This window comes from Crocuta crocuta, unplaced genomic scaffold, assembly GCF_008692635.1.
Source record: "Crocuta crocuta isolate KB4526 unplaced genomic scaffold, BGI_CrCroc_1.0 scaffold234, whole genome shotgun sequence".
NCBI lineage: Eukaryota > Metazoa > Chordata > Mammalia > Carnivora > Hyaenidae > Crocuta > Crocuta crocuta.
In genome coordinates, this window is record NW_027529647.1 from 2723825 (window position 1) to 2743659 (window position 19835).

Consider the following 19835-nt stretch of genomic DNA (forward strand, 5'->3'; position numbering starts at 1 on the left):
CCCCCCCCCGCCGCCGCCGCCGCGCCCCCGCCCTCACCCGCCTCCCGCCCGGCTTCGGCCCGGGCTTCTGCCGTATGCGCGGCCGTCACCCGCACTGCCATCGCGCCCTCCATGTCGCAACGCGCCGCAGGAAGATGGCGGATTTACGACCGTGTCGTCATAACAACGGGCCGCGCTGAGGCTAGCGAGAGAAAACGACGAGAGGAAGACGACGGGGCGGGGCCAGGTGCGTTTGACAGACGGGCAGCGGGGCGGAGCCTGGGGAGAGGGGCCTAGAACCTCAGAGGCGGGGCCAGATTCCCTGAGAGAAGGCACAGGGAGGGGCTGCTCGGGGGCGTGGTTACGCTGGAGCGGAGGGGCGGGGCCTGAGGCGGGCCCGCGGGGCGTGGCTTGGTGCGACGGGGCGTGGCCATACCGGAGGCGAGCAGGGCTGAGGGCTGGGTTTCCGGAGCCGCGTCAGACCTTGAGAGCTTTAGGAAAGAAAGGGTGAGGCTGACGGGCTGAGCGGGTGGTGGGGCCGCGGACGCCCCGCCGGCGGGACGCCGCCCCAGCTCCGGCGGGTAGTGTGGTGTTCGTCGCCGCAGCCCAACCCCTCGGGTCAGAGCCTCCCGTGATTGTTGCCGCGCTCACAAGAACCCGATTTAGGTTTGGCTTACGGGTAGCTTCGCTAAGCCTTTTTTATACTTACGTATATTTTTTACACTGTAATAAATATACGTAAGATTTACCGTTAGCGATATTTAGTGCATTCACAATGCTGTGTGACCATCACCGCCGCCAAGTTCCCGAACACTGTCATCATCCCAAAAGGAGACCTGCCCCGTTAGCACTCACCCCCCATTCTCCCCTTCTCCCAGTTCCTGGCAAGCACTTTCTGTCTGTAACGACTTGCCTTTTCTGGACATTCTCACATAAGTGGAATTACACATGTGGTCTTTTGCATCTGGCTTGTTTTGCTTAGCATAATGTTTTCCAGATTCATCCATGTTTTAAGCATGTCAGTACTTCATTTCTTTTTATAGGCTGAGCAATATTGTATTACCTGGCTAGACCACAATTTATTTATTCGCGTTTGGGTTGTTCCCACCTTTTCCACAATTATGACTAGTGCTGCCATGAGCATGCATGTGCAAATTCCTTTTACTCTTTTAAGGTAATATTTAGTTAGCTCTTTGAAGCCAAGCACTTTACAGGATCTTCTCATTTAAGATACCAGTCACCCCCATTTTGAAGATAAAGAAACTGAGGCACAGTACTGATAGGATGCTTGCCCAAGGGCAGACTGGAAACTCAAAGTCTGCACAGAGCCATGGGCTGGAAACCCCCAGGGTTCTATGGCCCAGCCCGGTGCTGAATGCCAGGACACGGATGAATCAGAACTGGCCTCCTCCAGGAAGGCTCACCTCTAGGGAAGACCAAGCAGAGACACGGGGGCCGGGGCAGAGAGTAGGCTGCTCTGCCCTGGGAAGGACACCAAGCAGAGACGGTCTCCATGCTGGTGCTGCCCAGCTGGGCGCCTCAGGACCCTTGGCCTGGCAGGAGCTGGGATATGGGAAGCACAGGTCAGATCATCAGAGGTCAGACTGGGGTAACGATGAGGTTGCTTTCTGCATGAGGCTTGGTCATCATTGTAGGGGGATAAGCAGATGGTGTGAAAGCATTTCGAAAGGATCCCTCTGACTGCTGTGCGGATAAAAGGACCTCAGGACCATAGAGGCAGGAAGATCCCACACGGATGGTCTCTGACAGAGACAAACAGGAGGAAGAAGAGGTGGGGAGCACGTGGAGGGGGCCTCTGGGAAGGGGGGACCGGGACGACAGTAGTGGGGAAGCCAGCATTAGAGAGAGGAAGCCCTAGAGGAATGGGATAGGGAAGGGTCTCAAAGGCCAAGGACAGCCTGAGTGTGGGTGGACATGAGAAGCTGGCCCAGGGGCGACAGGGAGGCTGCCCTGCTGCGTGCTCCCGAGCCGTGTCAGGAGCAGCCTAGCGCTCCTGCCCTGGGGTTCCCTGGGGCTCAGGAACGGGCATCCCGCTCCACTGAGTCCCGGGTCCTGCCTCCGCTAGAGCCCAGGCAGGCCAGTGGGCACAGGGGCGGACAGGCCTAAGGTCACTGAAAGGTAGAGCGCCCAGAGGAAGACGGGGACACCAGAGCCCCCACTCCCCCAAACGGCCTCCTTCCCCGCCCAGCCCTCAGCATGGGCTTCCATGTGAACCCCGGTGTACGCAAACTCCATCACCCTTTATGAGGACTGCGCACCTCTGTTCTTTGATGTATTTAGTTCATTTAACGAATCCCATGCTGAAGAATGTTTAGATTGCTTCCTTTTTTTTTTTTTGCCACTTGAAATGACTTTTTTTTTTTTCTAGGAGAGAGAGAGAGAGAGATAGCGTGAGCAGGGGAGGGTCAGAGAGAGAAGGAGTCACAGACTGAAACAGGCTCCAGCTCTGAGCTGGCAGTCAGCACAGAGCCCGACGCGGGGCTCGAACCCACGAACCGCGAGATCATGACCCAAGCGAAAGTCGGACGCTTAACCGACTAAGCCACCCAGGCGCCCCTTGAAATGACTTTTGAAATGACTCCCTTTTTTACTTAGCTCATTAGAAGCAATACATACCATCTGCGAAAACAGATTCAATGGCTACTTGCATTTTCTAATACAATTTTTTTAATGTTTATTTATTTTGAGAGAGAGAGCGAGCATGAAAGCAGGGGAGGGGCAGAGAGAAACGGACGGAGAGAGAATTCCAAGCGGGCTCCTCACTGTCAGTGCAGAACCCGACATGGGGCTCGATCCCACCAGCTATGGGATCATGACCTGAGCTGAAGTCAAGAGTCAGACACAACCGACCAAGCCATCCAGGCGGCCCATCATTTTCTTTTCTTAAATTTTTTTTAATGTTTTATTTATTTCTGAGAGAGAGACAGCGTGAGCAGGGGAGGGTCAGAGAGAGAGGGAGACACAGAATCTGAAACAGGCTCCAGGCTCCAAGATGTCAGCACAGAGCCCAACACGAGGCTGAAACCCACGAACCGTGAGATCATGACCTGAACCAAAGTCGGATGCTTAACTGACTGAGCCACCCAGGTGCCCCCATTTTTTAATACAATTTAAATCCATGCGAGGCTATTAAAATTAAATAGTGTCTGGTGTCTGGCCTTATACCATCTAAATCCATGCCGCATTCAGCCCAAAGTGGGGGCTTCCTCACTCTGGGGAACCCTGGTGCCATCCATTCGCAAGTACACACTGAGCATCTACTGTGTGTCGGGAACACATCATGATCATCCCCCATCTTTCCCCTCCTCTATACAGGGCACCTCACTCAAGGTCAGCCCCCCTGCCATAACGTGCACCGTCCCTTGCAGCCTGCTGCAGGACCATGTCCACAACCGTCTCCCCTCTCGATACTGGCCGCCCCACCTTTCCCACTCCGCCGGCTCAGTCCCTACCACCCACAGGGGATGCTAAGCAAACAGCTCTGGCAGAGCTCCACTTTGGAGTCAGTTAATCCCAACTCTGCCTCGTCCAGCTGGTGACTCTTGGCGGCTCAGTTCCCTCGTCCACAAATGCGGATACTAATAGCCTCTGCCTCTTCGGGCTGTCCTCTAATCCTGACAAGGGAATTGCAGGTCAGGAGCAGGGCTGGGTGCCTAGATCCTTACTGAGTGCCCACTAGACCAAGGCCCCTGGGCAGACATTGTACAAGCTGGCCCCTGGCTGGGCAGCAACAGCACTTCCCATTCTGGCCGGCGGACCATACGTCCTGGGTGCTTCTGGGGTTAAAGCAGGATTTCTGATCTATCAAATCCAGTTCTTCCCCACGTCAGCTCCGCCACCAAAACTGAGTGGGAAGACACTGGGAGCAAGGTGCTTCCCTTGTGAGTGGAGGGCGCACCAGGCAGGAACACTGGCATGCCCAGCCCTTGTGCGCCATGGCCCCTCCGATCTCCTCCAGGCCTTCCCAGGCCAACAGGGCCCTAAGGGAACCGAGGTCACTGGCTTTACCTCATGAGTTTGGGGGTGGGGGTGGGGCCAGAGCAGACTTTATGTAGACCTGGGGCCCGAGAGAAGAGCAGGGGTTTGACACTCCAGGAGCTGGGGGTCTGGGGCACCTGTCGCAGGGTAGGCTTTCAAGAAACCGGGGCCTTCGTAGCTGAGCTGCCTGGTCCTGCTGGAAGCAATAACAATAAACATAACACCTACCTGCTGCACCTGCAATTCCAGTCGTAATTATATTTCATCCAAGAGAAATGAGTGCCTGTGTCCACAAATGAGTGTGTAGGAACCAGAACGTTCACAGAAGTACTATTTACAACGCTCCCAAACTGCAAACGACCAAACGTCCATCTACTGGAGAACAAACAGCTATATTCTTCCAATGGCTCACATGGCAATTAAAACAACAGAGAAGGACGGATTTCACAGACACCGTGTTGATCATAGAAGCAACACCCATGGCAAGATCCCGTTTGTGAGACCATCTGGACAGGCAGAGGCGGCTATGACTCATTCCATGGTGACAGAAGTCGGGAAGGGGGGGAGGGGGAGGGTATCCGCTATTGACTGGGGAGGGGCTGTGAGGGAACTTTCTGGGACGATGGAAATATTCTGTGGCTGGACGTGGGTGGTGTTGACACAGGCGTATAGGGATGTAAAATTCCATCAGGCTGCACACTTAAGATCGATGCATTTTTACTGTGTATTACGCCTCAATAAAAGTTAACACTGATACCTAATAACGATGATGGTGTGTGCTGTGTTCTACGTAGGGTCTTTTTAGACCCTAATCCCGCCGCCTTGTAATTAATTTTCCGTTCACCGGACCACTAAGGCACAGGCAGAGCGTTTTTGCGAAGGACTGGGTACGGGAACGCGAGGCCTTCCGGGAGTGACCCCGGGCTGCGCTCGGCGCTGGTCATAATCGGCTCACGCGCTAACACCGTGTCCGAATCGTGTCCAGGGCGGAGGGCACGGCCCGGCGACGCCCAGGAAAGGTGCGGACGTGACGCCGGCCCCAAGGAGGACCACGGCTCCTTGCCCCCACCTCCAACGCCCTGCCGCGCCCCAGCCGCGGAGAAGCCAGCCAATCGGCAGCCGGCCCGGCCCGGGGTCACTCGATTAAGGTCCTCCGTCACCTAAGCTGACCAAGCGCCGCCAATGGGCGAGCTGCCCTGCGGCCGCCAATGAACAGCGGCCTTACGTCCAGCGCCGGCTCCGGGCTCCTCCGCAGCGTTTCCGCAGTAAACGCTCCCCTCTGAATGCCGGTTGGCTCCCTTCCAGCCAATCGCCGGTGAGCCTCAGGCTCAACAGCCAATGGCCGCCCGCCTTCCAGGGCCGGGCCGCGACGGTTGGCGCTGAGTTTCCGCAGCCCGCGGGAGGCGGGGGCGGATTGGCGCAGGTGGCGTCCAATGGGCGGTGCGCGCGAGGAGCGGGGCCAATGAGCGCGCCGGGGGCGGGGCGGGAGCGGCGGCGGGCGGCTGGGAGGGGCGGCCGGTGNCGTGCCCGGCGCGCCCGAGGCCCTGTCGGCGCTGCGGGCCCGCGGCAAGCGCCTCGGCTTCATCACCAACAACAGCAGCAAGACCCGTGAGGCCTACGCCGAGAAGCTGCGGCGCCTGGGCTTCGGCGGCCCGGCGGGGCCCGGCGCCGGCCTCGAGGTCTTCGGCACGGCCTACTGCACCGCCCTCTACCTGCGCCAGCGCCTGGCGGGCGCACCGGCCCCCAAGGCCTACGTGCTGGGCAGCGAGGCCCTGGCCGCGGAGCTGAAGGCCGTGGGCGTCTCCTGCGTGGGCGTGGGGCCCGAGCCTCTGCAGGGTGACAGCCCCGGCGACTGGCTGGACGCGCCTCTCCATCCCGACGTCCGCGCCGTGGTGGTGGGCTTCGACCCGCACTTCAGCTACATGAAGCTCACCAAGGCGGTGCGCTACCTGCAGCAGCCCGGCTGCCTGCTCGTGGGCACCAACATGGACAACCGGCTCCCGCTCGAGAACGGCCGCTTCATTGCGGGTCTGTGCGGGGCGGGAGCGGGGGGAGGCGCGGGGCGGGCCGCGGGCCGCTCCTGTCCCCTGACCCCGGGTGCTCTCCTCCCCTCCCTCTCCGCCCCGCAGGTACCGGCTGTCTGGTCCGAGCCGTGGAGATGGCCGCCCAGCGCCAGGCCGACATCATAGGGAAGCCCAGCCGCTTCATCTTCGACTGCGTGTCCCAGGAGTACGGCATCAACCCGGAGCGCACCGTCATGGTGGGAGACCGCCTGGACACGGACATCCTCCTGGGCGTCACCTGTGGCCTGAAGACCATCCTGACCCTCACCGGAGTGTCCACTCTAGGGGATGTGAAAAGTAATCAGGAAAGTGACTGCGTGTCTAAGAAGAAAATGGTCCCTGACTTCTATGTTGACAGCATAGCTGACCTTTTGCCCGCCCTTCAAGGTTAAAGACTTAAGTGTCTTTAATCTCCAGAATAAAACAAATTGAAAACCACTTACCCAAATTAATAGGTGGGGCTTAAGCATCTGCTCAGCTAGGTGGCTTCGAAGAGTGTACTTGGAGTTAAGTAAAGGCACTAGTTGCTGACCTTGTAAGTAAACGTTTGGGGGGCGATGTTTACAGATGCTTATGTTTGAAGATGCACTTTTAAACCCCGAGGGCATTGTGGGCTTCCTGGACATCCAGAGCCGTTGACGAGGGCAGGCTTATTAGCATCTGCTCAGGATTCGGGTAACCTCACGCTGGTTACCCCACCTGCTCATGGGACTGAGGCAGGTCTAGGGATGTTCCATGTTTTATTGCAGATCTTATTCAGGGACCGGGCCCCCTTTACAAGGTAAAGGGGAGGACGGTCCGATAATTTTGAGTGTCGTGAGGAATGTGTACAAAGAGCCCAGGGCCCGTCTGCGTGGTCATCTGCGGGTGGCCCTGCTGCACACCCACCTGCGGGGTGGGAGTGGAGGGCAGGCTTTATCCCTGTCCTTGGGCTGCAGGGTGCTGACCTCACCGCCGCCACCCCACACTTCCTTAAAAACCACTCTGATGTCACAATCAAGTGTCGGTTCCGTTTCAGATACCCAGGGCTGCCACACCTTACATGCGGTCACGGAGTTCTGTAAATTCCGTCCAGCTAAGCCTCAGTTTTCTCAAGTGTGCATTTAAATCCTGCTGACTTGAACTGAGCATATTGGCTGAGCAGCCAAGAGGGTGTGGATGTCTTTGCTGAACTCTGGGCAGCCGTGCTGAGAGCTCAGAATAGCGTTGGTACCAAAAATTATTTTTTTACGATTTTGAACAACTTTTGTCAAACGGTGGAATTGAATCTTAAGTGTGTTCATTAATAGCTGTGCTCTGTCTTGTAGGGGAAATCCCACTGGAGAAGTCTCCGTGCCCCGCAGCCAGCAGCAAGGCTACAGGCATGTGCTGGCCACCGATTGCCTCTCTGTCGCCCTGGGCGCCCTCTGGGCGGGGGAGGAGAGCGGTGTCCCCAAGAACAGGAAATCCTTTTACAAGGCATCTGATCTCTTCCTGTCCTCCCATGCCCTGTCAGGGTGGGGGTGAGATGCCGACGGTCCACGAGACCACTTCTTTTGCCTCTGGAGCCCCTTGTGGGAGGCCAGCGGGAGGCCAGGCTGGGCCCACCTGCTAGCCAAAGGTTCTTGGCAGAGGGCCCTGGCCTTTCCTGCCTGTTCCCTAAGTTGCTGACCTGCTAAGCAGACTGTGCAGCCGTACCCGTAGGGCAGGGTCTGGGAAGCTGTTCCTTTTGGCAGACTCCTTCCCGGCGCCCTCCCTGTGTCCCACTGGCGTTTGCCCGGTTTCTCTCCTGCCCCAGGGCCGCTCCTTCACTGAATCTCTAAATTCTCAGCAATAAAGGGAGTCCCGAGCCCGCAGCTCTTCCCAGGGCCGGGCTGCCTGGGGTCTGGACTCTGCTGCGGGGCGGCGCAAGGGCGGCCAGCACCTGTGAGGTTGGTGGTGCTGACGTTGGCTCTGCGAGGTCGGCTCAAGGTGGGTCTGGATATTGAGCAGGCCTGTCAGGGCGTTGTCACCACACCAGGAGCACGCGGCAGGTGCGGCAGGCAGCAACGCTTCCGCTGGGCAGTGGCCCGGGAGCCCGAGCGCCCCCCGTCTCTGCCCCTGTTGCACTGTGTGAACCCAAATCTGTATTAAACTCTCAAACCTGCGCTGACTCTGGCGTTCTTTGCCCTTGTTTCGACAGCAGCCCTTGTACGGAGGCTGCAGCAGCCTCGCCCAGCGTGGGCGCGGGGGGGGGGGGGGGGGGGGGGGCTCCAAGAAGGACACGTTCTGGGATTGCAGTTCCAGAGCTGGGGCGCTGACCCCCACGACACCACCGCATCCCAGGCCCATTATAGAGGGGTGCGTTCAGAAGAACTGGGAAAAAGGAGGCACAGGAAAGGGCCACAGGGTGAAGCTGGTTAGGAATGCACACCCCTGCGAGCTGCCAGTGCCCGGCAGGGCCCTGTCGCAATCCACAGCCCAAAGAAGCTGGAGATGCAGGCTAGGAGCAGAGCAGGGCCTCAGTGCACCCACGCGGGCAGGGCAGCCCCAGGGGTGCGGTGGCTTCAGGAGGCTGCCTGGGAGCCATCCTGGTCTCAAACCTGCAAACTGTGTCTGAGGGACTGGGGAGTGGCAAGAGGGGGGAATGTGGGATCGAAGGACACAGGCAGCGCAGACCCCCTTACCAGTCATTCATAAAATGCATTTATTGACAATTTGTCACGTGTCGAGCCCTAGGAATCCAGAAGTAACAATAAAGAGATTGGAACGGCCTCTTTAGAAAAATTAAGCCTGTCCCCAAGCAGACTGTAAAGTCATTCTGCCTGGGCCTGGGCTGCCCTTGGTGCCAATCAGGGGGACCTGATTTCCCTGACACCCATGCTCTGTGGCCCTCTGGTCTGCACGGCCAGGTATGGCCAGGTGTCAGAGCCAGGCACAGGGACAAGCAACCCCCTCCCCCCCCCCCCCCCCACACACACACACCAGGATGGAGGCTGTCCTGCCTCTGACCCTGGTATCAGGTGGCTGGGCTGGCGGGAAGCAGGGGGGTCAGAGGAGGGGGCCGGCACAGTTGTTGGGCTCATCACCGCACTGAGGTTTCCCTAGCTGACTGCAAGGGGCAGCAGACAATCAGCGCATTGTCACCAGGGCTGCAGCATGGAGCAGCAGGGCTGCTGCGAGGAGAGCTCCGGGCCCAGCCAGGTGAGTGCCTCCAACCGCCTGGTGCCCTCTCCTGGGACAGAGACCCAGGGCTTGACCTGGGCAGGGGACAGGAGCGCAGTGCCCACCTCCCACACCTCCGTCCTTGCCTTCCGGGGCCAGCCTGTTCCTCAGTCTCTGCGCTAGTCCCCACTGACCGCAGCGTGCCCCCAGGTGAAGGCCAAGCCCTGCTTGAAGGTCTTGGGCTGGAAGGTCCCTGGCCTGCTGCTGCTGCTGGCACTGGCCGCTGCAGGGGCCGTGGCTGGAGGACTTCTTGGCTTCGCTCACAGCCCTCCCAAGGTGAGCTCCTCCTCGGGACCCAGCCAGGGGCACACACAGTAGGGGGGGAGGGGGAAGGAGAGGCCGCTACACCCCAGCCCTGCAGTGGAGCCAGGGCCCCGAGCAGCAGCAGGAGCACCAGACAGGTGGAAGGGCCAGAAACCTCACTGGAGAACTGGGGGTATGTCCGGGGCCGCCCCAGCCTGCCCTGCTGAGCTCTGGCTTCCTGATCTCAGCCTCTGCTACAGATGCTCCGTCTGACCCACCCAAGCCCCAGGGCACCCCCGTCCAACCAAACTGCCCAGGTGGATGCGACCCGGAACGTGGCGACCATCCGGGTGACCCCGGCTCAGAGCAACCGCAGCTGGGCAGTGCTGTTCGATGGGCAGAGCGTGAAGGAANTGGTCCCGCCTCACCCACCTGCCTCCCCAGGGCTGCGTCTGTTACCGCCCCTCGGAACACCGGGCCTGCTTCCTCCGCCTGATGGAACCCCAAGATCGCGAGACCCTAGAGCTGCTGGTGAACAGCTCCAGGGTAAGCGGCCCCACGCGGCCAGGGTCCTGGGTACAGGGGACAAAGGGTCCTGTGTATACCCCGGCCCTGCGGCGGACTGGAGCTCTGGTTTCAAGGAACAGAAGCTCTGTCTTCCCTTGGCTGAGGCTGATGACAAGAGCTGAGGGTGGCGATGGCCCCGGGCCAGTGTGTCCGGGGCTGGACCCTGCCCCGGGCAGGGGAAGTGCAGGTGCCCCTGTGCCATGGCCCACCAGAGTCTTCTCTGCAGGCCAGAGGGTCCCACAGCGCCAGCCGGGACACCCGCTATGCCCAGGAGCTGCTGGCAGTGCTTGGGGACCGTGAGGTGGACCCCACCCAGGTGGGGGAGTCGGTGCGGCACCTTTGCACGAAGACCCCCATTTACTGGGCCCGCCGAGCAGAGGGTAAGTTGGGGCTATATTGAGAGGCCCGGGCTCCTGCAGGGCATTCCAGGGAGAAGGGTGAGGGGCCCTCTGGGGCTCAAGGAGGCCCCTCCCCCAGGACCACGGAGGCAGCGGCTCATCTACCTGTGCATCGACATCTGCTTCCCCAGCAACATCTGTGTGTCGGTCTGCTTTTATTACCTCCCAGACTGAGCTCAAAGCCCGGCCCAGCCCCACAGGCCAGCCAGCTGGCCGTCCCCATCACCAGCTGCCTGGAAGGTCGCTGCCGGCGGGGCTAATAAACTCTCTACCTGGCCTGGTGGTGTTCTCTGTGGCTTCAGAACACAACACGGGCAGAGAGTGGGGGGAGCTCTGGCTTGGGATGGGGCACCGGCCTCAGACCCCCTAGGTTGTGCGGATCTGGAATTGCTGAAACAAGTGCAGGCTGGCTCAGGTCGGCCTCCTGACACTCGTCACGTCCACATAAGCCACCGGGAGCTGACAGGATCCCAGGGTGTGTTGGCCTGGCCCGTCCAAGCCAGCAGCTCAGGTCCAGCTGGCCGGGGCTGGCGGGACGGTCACTCTGAGCCATGCGTCGGAACAGACACCCTCAGCAGCTGCTGCCCGGACGGCGGCCTGCGGTCCTGAGGGGTCACCGGTTAGCCCAGCACACTGTCATTGAAGGCCAAGCAGACCACAGCTTTCTGGTGGCCCCCGTACTCTCTCTTGATCTCGCCTGTCTCCACACACCAGAGCCGAGCCAGGTTGTCCGAGGAGGCTGTGGGGAGGGCACGGGCAGCAGCTCAGGGGGCAGCCCCGGGGCCAGAGCGCACGGGGCTGGCAGGGACTGGGACAGGAGGGCGTGGCGGACAGGCTTACCCGTGACGATGTACTGCGAGTCCCCCGAGAAGGCGCAGCCCCACATCCAGCCTCGGGAGGACTCCCCCGGGTTGCTGCTCTTGATGCTGAGCTCCGTCATCAGGGAGAAGTTGGACGTCCTCCAGATCTTGCACGTCTGGTCGGCCGAGCAGGTGGCGAGGAGCCTAGGGGTGAGCGTGGGTGCCGTGCGGGCGCCATCAGTAGCCACTCCCACCTTGCCCCCACCCTGCCATCCACGAGCCAGGCCCCGACCCATCGGCCCCCCGAGCCCACACGCACGTGGAGTCAGGGCTGAAGCGGCACTGCAAGGCGTAGCGGGTGTGCGCGGGGATCTTGGTCTTGGGGATGAGCTGTGTCACCTCGTCACCGATGCCCCCAGTCAGGTTCCAGACGTAGCAGTTCCCCTGGAAGCAGGCGGGGAGTCACGGGAAGCCTGGAGCCTCCCTGGACCCAGATCGGGGCTGCCATCCAGTTCGGGGGCCGTGCGCAGCGATCCGGGGGCCGGGGACGTTGGCGGGCACCTCTGCTCCTGCCTGCAGGGACTACCCAGCAAGCTGAGAGCAGGGGGCCAGGCCCGGCCTTCGTGAATGCTGCTGCCCAACGGGAGAGAAGAACAAGAAGGGACTAGGGCCCAGCAGACAGCGGGGACGGCAGGAGGGCAGTCTGGGGACCCCGTGAGGCAAGTGATCTGTTGAGATGTAAGGCACATTACGGGGAGAAGATGAGGCCAGAAAGGGTATTCGGGGCTGAACCCCAGCGTCCCGAGGCCATGGTGAGGAGCCACGGCACCAAGGGGTTTATGCAGGGAATGGAGCCCTCCGGCAGCTGAGGGAGAGTGACGCGGGGGGTGGAGAGTGTCTGGGGGCAGAGGGAGGCCGCAGAGCCGCCGCAGCCAATGTGCAGGGAGACGAGCCACACCGGGACCAGGAGGAGACGGGGACAAGACAGAAGTAGAATTGAGATGCTCTGGAGGCAGAGGTGACGGCCACTGGATGAGCTAGGGCGGGAGGGATCAACGCCCAGGTTTCTGGCTTTGGTGGCTGGAGCTGGAGCCCGGGGGCGGGGGTGGGGGAGTGTGAGGGAACATCTGGGGAAGAAGCCACGCATGCGCGGGAGAGAGCAGGATAAGGGGCTGGGTGCTGAGGCGGCCTCCCCCCGCGCTCACACCCAGGACGCACGGTGCTGTTGACGGCTGCCATGTAGCTGGCATCGGGGTCGATGTGGGCAGATGTGATGGAGACCTCGGGCTCGGGTATCAGCTGCTCGTTGTGGTCAGTCTTCAAGTCCCAGATGTGGATGGCGCCGCTTTGGTCACCCACAATGAGCTCCGCCTGGGGTGCAGGGCAGGTGAGTGAGGGCAGGAGACTCCCGCCCCCTGCACCCCTCGGTGGCCGGCCCGGTGCGTGCCCCTCACCTGGTTGGGGTGCAGGCACACGCAGTTAATGGGTGCATTCACCTGGAAGATCCGCTGACACTGCAGGTTGCGGGACCTTTGGAGCAGGGCACACACCGCGGTGGATGCGATCCGCGCCCCACTACGTGCTCTCTGCATCCGGCACCCCCAGGGGAGGCCCCGCTTCACGGCGGGACTGGATGCAGTTCGTGCTCCAGAGCTCCGTGTGGTGTAAAGGCTGAGGCCAGCCTCATCTGTGTGGCTTCACCCCTGCCCCACCCTGCCTTCGTCACTGCCCTCAAGACACTGCCCACACGGGAAGCCCATCTCAGCCTCTGCTTGGAGGCCCCCGACCCGAGACGGTCTCCGGGCTGCCCCCGGCCGCACACACCCAGCAGCGGGCCCCTCCTGCCCACGGCCCCACACCTGAGGTCCCAGATCCGAGCAGTGCAGTCCTCCCCGCCCGTGTACATCCAGCGGCCATCCTCATGGAAGCCCACGGACGCGATGTTCTTGTTGACCCCGTCGTAGCTGATGATGGGGTTGGGGTTGTTGGAGCTGAGATCATACATGCGAATGTGCTGGTAACCTAAGGGCACAGGCTAAACTGAAGAGCGGCTGCGCCCGGAGGCTCAGCAGAGCTCGAGGGCCGGGGTCGAGGGTACAGGTACCTGCAGCAGCGATCATGCTGCGGTCGGGCGTGATCTCCAGTGCGTTCACCTGCTAGGGTCCGTCAAGGAGCGTGAAGAACAGAGTCCAGGAGCCAGAACCCTCGAGGGCGCCGCCACCTCCCTCGGCTGCTGCCTCCTTTTCACCCCAGGCATGCCTTCCGGTGTGTAGGTTGTCACCCCCCCACCGGGAGCCCTTCCCGAACCGCCCCCCTAGAGTGGAGGATACCGAGTCTTGATGCTGCACGGTGCGCGTGCAGATCCCACTGTGGGCCTGCCAGAACCGCACCGTGTGGTCATAGCCCGCGGTGGCCAAGATGACCGGGTCACTGCCCACCGTGCCCGGGGACGTGTTCATGGGTGTGGAAGAAGGCTCGGGCCTGCACGGGACCGACTTCTGAAAGGCAGGGGTCAAAGGTCAGAGCATCTGCACAAGAGAAGGGGTGCAGTTACTTAGGGGCTACCCTCTGGGTGCACTGGGTGCTGAGAGATACGCATTATCATTCTCATGTTAGAGATGAGGAAACTGAAGCTTAGAGGTTCAGAGAACACGTGGCAACCTGCGGACAGCTCCTGGCTCCAAGGCACGTGCTCCGTTCCGCGCCCCACGGACCCGGCCAGGACGCCACCCCACCCGCCGCCGGCAGGGGGCAGTTATGCCCAGGTCGCCGCTCTGCCGCAGGGGCGGGCCGCGCATGCGCAGTGGAGGCGGACGGGCCGCGAGGAAAGCCGAGCGCCGCGGCCGCGCATGCGTAGCAAGGCCCGCGGCTAGGCCTGATGGGAGGGGGCGCTGTCCGGCCCGACCCTCGGGCTTCCCGGTGCTCCGGCCACAGCCCGGGCTGCGTCCCGCTGGGCCAGCTTCGTCCAGGCGCTCTCTCCTGGCCACCCAGCAGCCGCTCTGCGGCCCTCGCCCCGCGGCCCCCGTACCTTACATGCGGCTCGGCGCTCCGCCGCGGCCCAGGACNCGGAGCAAGTCGATAGAGGCCGCGGCCGAGCGTAGAGTTATCGATGGGCCTAGGGCGACACCACGGGACTTAGGAGGGGGTGGTGGGGCGAGACCAAAGTTCTGGGGCGGGGGGAGGCCTCCGTGAGGCCTGGCCTCAGCCTTCTCCCCACTCGGGCACCGCACCCTTCGGACAGCTCCCCTTTTCCAGTCCAGGCTTGGTGGGGGGGCCCTGCCCACCCCCTTGTCTGCATCCCCTATCCCCACACCCGGCTAGGATGCCCAAGTAAAATACAGGACGCCCAGTTAACGTCTGAATTTCAGGGAACAAACTTATTTTTTGGTATAAGTATATCCCAAATATTGCGCGCGATATACCCATCCTACAAAGCTGGTGATTGCCACGGGGAATTCAAATGTTTAACTGGGTGTAGTGTAGTTTTATTTGCTAGACGTGACAATCCCAGTCTGGGTCCTTTCAGTCCTGATCAGTGCTAGCCCGACCCTCTTGTCTGCCGGCTCAGCCCAGTGACCCCTCCAAAACTGGGGTCCCTCCGCTTCCTGTTCCACTGAGCGCTCCCACACTCCATGCGCTGTGGCCTCACCCTCCAGAAAAACGGCATGGTTTCTTCACACCATGCTTACAAACACAGCAACATACCTCCCCTCCTTGCCCCAGGCTTTGGGGCCCAGGAACCTGCCCTCCTGAACCTTCTCCACCTTCCTCCTTCCTTCCCCTTAGCCTTTAATCACCATCAAACAACCCCAACCCCTCCAGTCCAGTGGGCACTCTGCCTCATAAGGCCATTCTCACCAGCTCAGTGAGGACTCACTTCTCACTCACCACTCAGCCCACTGTCATGTCTTTGCCCCCAGCTCTCCAGTGAAAAGATCACAAGGTCACCGGAGGTCTCACACCGCCAAGCCCAATGGGTCTTTTTCCTTCTGCATCTTGACACGAGTGTACAGCGGTTGGCAGGGCGGCTCCTGGAGGCCCCCCTTGCTGCTGAGCTTCCGGCCAGTCTTTCTCTGCCTTCCCCTGGAGGCCAGTCCCCTCCAGAGTTCACCCTGAGGGCTCTCTTCCGCTCGCTGGGGCTTCCGATTCCCTCCCTGTTCCCAGGCCCTTCACCCTGTCCAGCTCAGATCCAGCTCCTGATAAACACTGTCCCTCGAAGTCCCCACAGACACCTCCACTGTCTCTGGCCAAGACAGTTCATTGTGGACCTACCCCAAACGGCGTCCCCTCCTGTGTGCCTGTGCCCTAGTGTGTTACGGCTAGGCATGCTCCACTTGTGTCCATCACCCCCTCTCCCAGAACAGCCTCCTAGCTTGCCTCCGTATACCCACTCTTGCCCCCATCCAGGCTGTCCTTCGCCTTGCAGAGGGGTCTTTTAAAACCCGAAGTCTGAGCCCTGTTAGAAGCCTGCACGGGTCCCCCTTCACCCTGCAGTCCCCTGGGCCTGGCAGCTACCAACCCTGCAGCTTTCTCCCTCTGTCCACTCCAGAGGCCACGTGCTGCATCCTGCCAGCGACAACGGCCTCAGAACTTGACACTGTTCTGAGGAAGAGAGAGAATCCCAAGCAGGCTCTGCACCGTCAGCTCAGTGCCTGACACAGGGCTCGATCCACAAACCAAATCAAGAGTCTGCGCTTAACCGACTGAGCCACCTAGGCGCCCCTGGGCGTGTTTTTTGTTGTAATTGTTCTCACAGACTATGAAATGAACCTGTTTAAAAAAGTTTTATTTATTGGGGCCCCTGAGTGGCTCAGTGGCTTAAGCCTCTGACTCTTGATTTTGGCTCAGGTCATGAACTCACGGTTTGTGAGTTCAAGCCCACATCCAGCTCTGTGCCGATGGTGGAGCCTGCTTGGGATTCTCTTTACCCCTCTCCCTCTGGCTCCTACCCTGCTCGCGTGTGCTCTCTCTCTCTGTCTTTCTCAGAATAAATAAACTCAAGAACATATTTTTAAGTTTTATCTGTTTATTTTTAGAAATCTCTACACCCAATATGGGGCTCAAACTCATAACCCTGAGATCAAGTGTCACGTGCTCTTCCGACCGAGCCAGCCAGGTGCTCCTGAAATTGACCATTTTTAGAGTGAACAATCCAACAGCACTTAATACATTCACAGTGCTGAGCGATCACTACTGCTGTTTAGTTCCAGAAAATTTTCACCACCCCAGAAGAAAATGCTGTACCGCTGTGCCGTTCCTCGCCATTACCCCTCCCCACTCAAACCCCCAGCCCCTGGCAACCACCAGTCTACTTTCTGTGTCTATGGATTCGCCTGTTCTGGAAATTGCATATAAATGGAATCCTACAATATCTGGCTTTTGTGTCTGGTTTCTTTCACTGAGCATGATGTTTCAAAGTTCATCCACTCCTTTTTGTGGCCTCATAATATTCCATTGCGGGGCTGGTCCACATGTGGTTTACCCACTCATCTGCTCAGGGACACTTGAGTTGTTTCCACTTTTTGGCTATTACGAATAATACTGTCATGAACATTCTAGTACAAGTATCTTTTTGAGTATGTGTTTCCACTTCCCTGTATAGTAGGAGCGGAATTGCTGGGTCACATGATAACTCTATGTTTAGCTTTTTGAGAAACTGCCAGAAGGTATCAGGTCTTCACCCTGGCTGTGCCAACGAGAAACCACACAGGTATTTTTGGGGCGCCTGGGTGGCTTAGTCGGTTAAGCGTCCGACTTTCGCTTAGGTCATGATCTCGCGGTTCGTGGGTTCGAGCCCCGCGTCGGGCTCTGTGCTGACTGCCAGCTCAGAGCCTGGAGCCTGTTTCAGAGTCTGTGACTCCCTCTCTCTCTGACCCTCCCCTGCTCACGCTGTCTCTCTCTCTCTCTCCCTCTCTCTCCTAGAAAAAAATAAAACATTAAAAAAAAAGAAAGAAACCACACAGGTTTTGGAGATGGGGAAACTGAGGCTCAGAGACGAAGAGTCCTACATCTGAGGGCCCACAGCTGGGACGTGATAACACCCGTCCTGCTGGGCTCGGCTCTCCCCTGGCCTTGCCTCTTCTGGGCAGCCCGACACCTTGCATCCCCTTGATCCTCCTCTGTAAGCACGTGAGCTCTGCCGGGGCAGCTCTGGGAGCGGCAGATGAATACGTGGGGTCGGAAGGCTGGCAGAGGAGGAGCTCTGTGAGCCCGAGCATCTGAAGGACATCCAGAGCAGTCCTGGACCCACAAAGGAGCCTGAGAGCAGGAGGCAGGAGGGAGGGTTGGAGCAGAGGGAAGTCTGGAAGTTTCCACCAGGCGCCTGTGGGGTCCCACCTGTGGCCTAGGGGCCAGGCCCTGAGCTGTTTGCCTCTTCTGTGGGAGCTCTGGGCAGAGCCTGGGGACCGCACGTTTCCCACGCGTCGGGGTAACTCCTGGACCGGGCAGGGCTCCCCACGCAGCCTGAGCAGCTCCAGCAGCTCTGCCGGGCGGAAAGTGGGGACACAGTACACTGGCTGTGGAGCGTCTCTGCCGTAGCAAGCACCAGCCGAGCAGTTACAGAGGTGGCGTCCATGAGAATGATAGAAACGATGGCGGCTGACATACGCTGCGTGCTCCCAGCAGCCCACGGGGACGGTACACTTGTCATCCCATTTTATACGTAAGGGACCGGGCACCGGGGCCCTCGGAGGGCTTGGAGGAGAACCAAGGAGCCCCTGGAGCTGGGGGGCGGGAGCAGGGCTTGCGCAGGCCCCAGTGGAGACACCGTGCCGCTGGGAAGGGGGCCAGCCCAGGCTGCAGTGAAGCAGTTCTGCTGGCTCAGCAGCCCCTCCTCCCGGGATCCTCAGAGGCCTGACTTCCTGGAGGGCTGCCCAAGCCCCGCCTCTGCACCCTCATCCCCCCAGTTGGAGCAGCTGGCCTGCCTCGTGACCCCCTCCTCAGGCCGGGGGGACCCCAGGCAGACCCACATCTCTGTTTTCATGTGGACCCTCCCGTGAGCCCTGGGCTGCGGGCAAAGCCGCTGACCCATTTTACAGATGAGGCAGCTGAGTGTCAGGGCTCCTCCAAGGTTGCTGGGCTGGTCAGTAGTGCATCTAGGACTTCTTGACCCTTCCCAGGCCAGTAGCCTCACCTAGCAGCGCGAATCGAGCAGAATCTGTAACCGCTCTCGTCTTCAGTTCCTGAACGTGGACCACACAGCAAGGTACCCGCTTGCAGGTCTGGGAGGTGACGCTGGGGTGCCCACTTGTGGGTTACAGATACAGCCGCGGTGGGGCAGGGGGGCTGCGCACAGGACCAGCTCACTGCTCAGAGGATTCTAGTTTGGAACTTAGCCTCTCGGGCCGTGATGAAGGTGTACTTGTCAAGGTAGGAGGAAAGAACCTATTTTGTTCACCGAGTTGTCAGTCTGACCTGTAACAGTTCAGTGTCGGGACATTTGCTGTGTGGGCCTCTGTGTGCACCTTTGCCCCAGGGCCTGCAGATGTCAGGCTCGGGCCAGAGGGGTTTACCTTGGTCGCCGAAACGTAAAAATAATGGTGAGGACGATAGTTATCTTCTTCTTTGTATTTTTTGTAATGCTTCCTGTGTGCCACGCGCACTGCCGGGGGCTGCAGATACAGTGGATGAGTAACGAATACTCGCTACCCAGCAGCCCAGGTTGGGAGAGGCAAGAATATCACAATAGCCACAGAAGCCATTTAGTGAACACTTACTAAGTTCTTCTGCCAAGGGCTTTACAGAGAGCGTCACAATCCTCAAGCCACTTAAGGAAAGCTATCATTCTTAACCCCCGTTTTACAAAGGGGAAGCCAAGACTCAGAAAGACAAAGTGACCAGAAAAGAAACGCGGTAAGAGGCAGAACTGGGTCACATGCAGAGGTGAGTGTGGGTTCAAAGCTCAGACACATGACCTTCAGATTCTAGGACTTTAGGTGGGGCACTTGGCTTCTCTGGAGCCTCAGTTTCTTCATCTGTAACATAGGCACAGTAAATCTGTTACGTGACCAGCATGGTGCCTGAGCCAGCAGATGCCCAGGAATTGGTTACTATAAAGGGTGGGGGGAGGGTCTTTGTGTTTAGGGACCCCATCCCCTGCCTGGGAGCCCAGCATATGCTGAGAGACCTAGGCTCACTCCCTAAACTCCAAGCAAGACCCCGTGGTGAGAGCTGCCTGGATCAGGGGGATCCTACTGCCTGATGCTTCCCCGCCTCTGACCCAGCCACCTTCCTCCTGGACCTGCTTGATGGTCTAGCTGTAGGAAGAGCGGTGTCAAGCCATCTTTCGTCCAGACCCCCNCCTGAGCCAGGACTCCAACCCCAGCCCATGACAAGGTGAGCTCTGGAAGCCCAGGAGGTCAGAAGGGCGAGAGCTCTGTGCGGGAGCACCGGCTGGGGAGCACGAGGAAGTGCGAGTGGCCAGTGTCTGTTAAGCAGGACTGTCTAGCTCAGAAGCTTCCCGAGTCTGTGGCTGGAGGCTGGAGGGTAAACAGACTTGGTGGGCGACCAGATTGGGGCTGGGCAAGACTGTGACCCCCCCCATGGGTGCTGGGGATGGGGGATTGAGCCCCTGTTGGTGGCAGGTGTGGGAGGCTGGGCCCTGC

General features: G+C 59.8%; 4 protein-coding genes across 6 annotated transcripts in view; 2 read left to right on the forward strand and 2 right to left on the reverse strand.

Annotated features, from left to right (window-relative positions):
• The window catches only part of E4F1 (E4F transcription factor 1), a 9669-nt gene extending 9530 nt beyond the window's left edge, over nt 1–139 (reverse strand). Inside the window, 1 exon segment of the mRNA XM_077762621.1 lies at nt 1–139. Coding sequence (XP_077618747.1) covers nt 1–113 — 113 coding nt within the window. The 5' untranslated portion in view covers nt 114–139.
• On the forward strand, nt 112–6479 carry PGP (phosphoglycolate phosphatase). The gene is made up of 5 exons (XM_077762779.1): nt 112–226; nt 4964–5126; nt 5284–5418; nt 5468–6006; nt 6108–6479. The coding sequence occupies exons 1-5, from the start codon at nt 112–114 to the stop codon at nt 6431–6433; spliced, it is 1278 nt and encodes a 425-aa protein (XP_077618905.1). The 3' UTR covers nt 6434–6479.
• A 3139-nt stretch (nt 6480–9618) lies between these two features.
• On the forward strand, nt 9619–10606 carry BRICD5 (BRICHOS domain containing 5). The gene is made up of 4 exons (XM_077762626.1): nt 9619–9871; nt 9912–10013; nt 10261–10414; nt 10512–10606. The coding sequence occupies exons 1-4, from the start codon at nt 9728–9730 to the stop codon at nt 10604–10606; spliced, it is 495 nt and encodes a 164-aa protein (XP_077618752.1). The 5' UTR covers nt 9619–9727.
• MLST8 (MTOR associated protein MLST8) lies at nt 10569–14297 on the reverse strand. Of its 3 annotated transcripts, none has more exons than XM_077762624.1 (9): nt 14261–14297; nt 13563–13760; nt 13337–13388; nt 13092–13254; nt 12687–12762; nt 12451–12603; nt 11552–11676; nt 11273–11436; nt 10569–11171 (listed from the first exon to the last, which is right to left on the reverse strand). In XM_077762624.1, the coding sequence occupies exons 2-9, from the start codon at nt 13689–13691 to the stop codon at nt 11053–11055; spliced, it is 981 nt and encodes a 326-aa protein (XP_077618750.1). In that variant the 5' UTR covers nt 13692–13760; nt 14261–14297; the 3' UTR covers nt 10569–11052. The 3 variants fall into 3 exon arrangements, with proteins under 3 accessions (XP_077618750.1, XP_077618751.1, XP_077618748.1); XM_077762625.1 differs by having other exon boundaries at nt 13337–13385; nt 13563–13730; nt 14261–14291; XM_077762622.1 differs by having other exon boundaries at nt 13563–13730; nt 14261–14291.
• Between the last annotated feature and the right edge of the window lie 5538 nt (nt 14298–19835).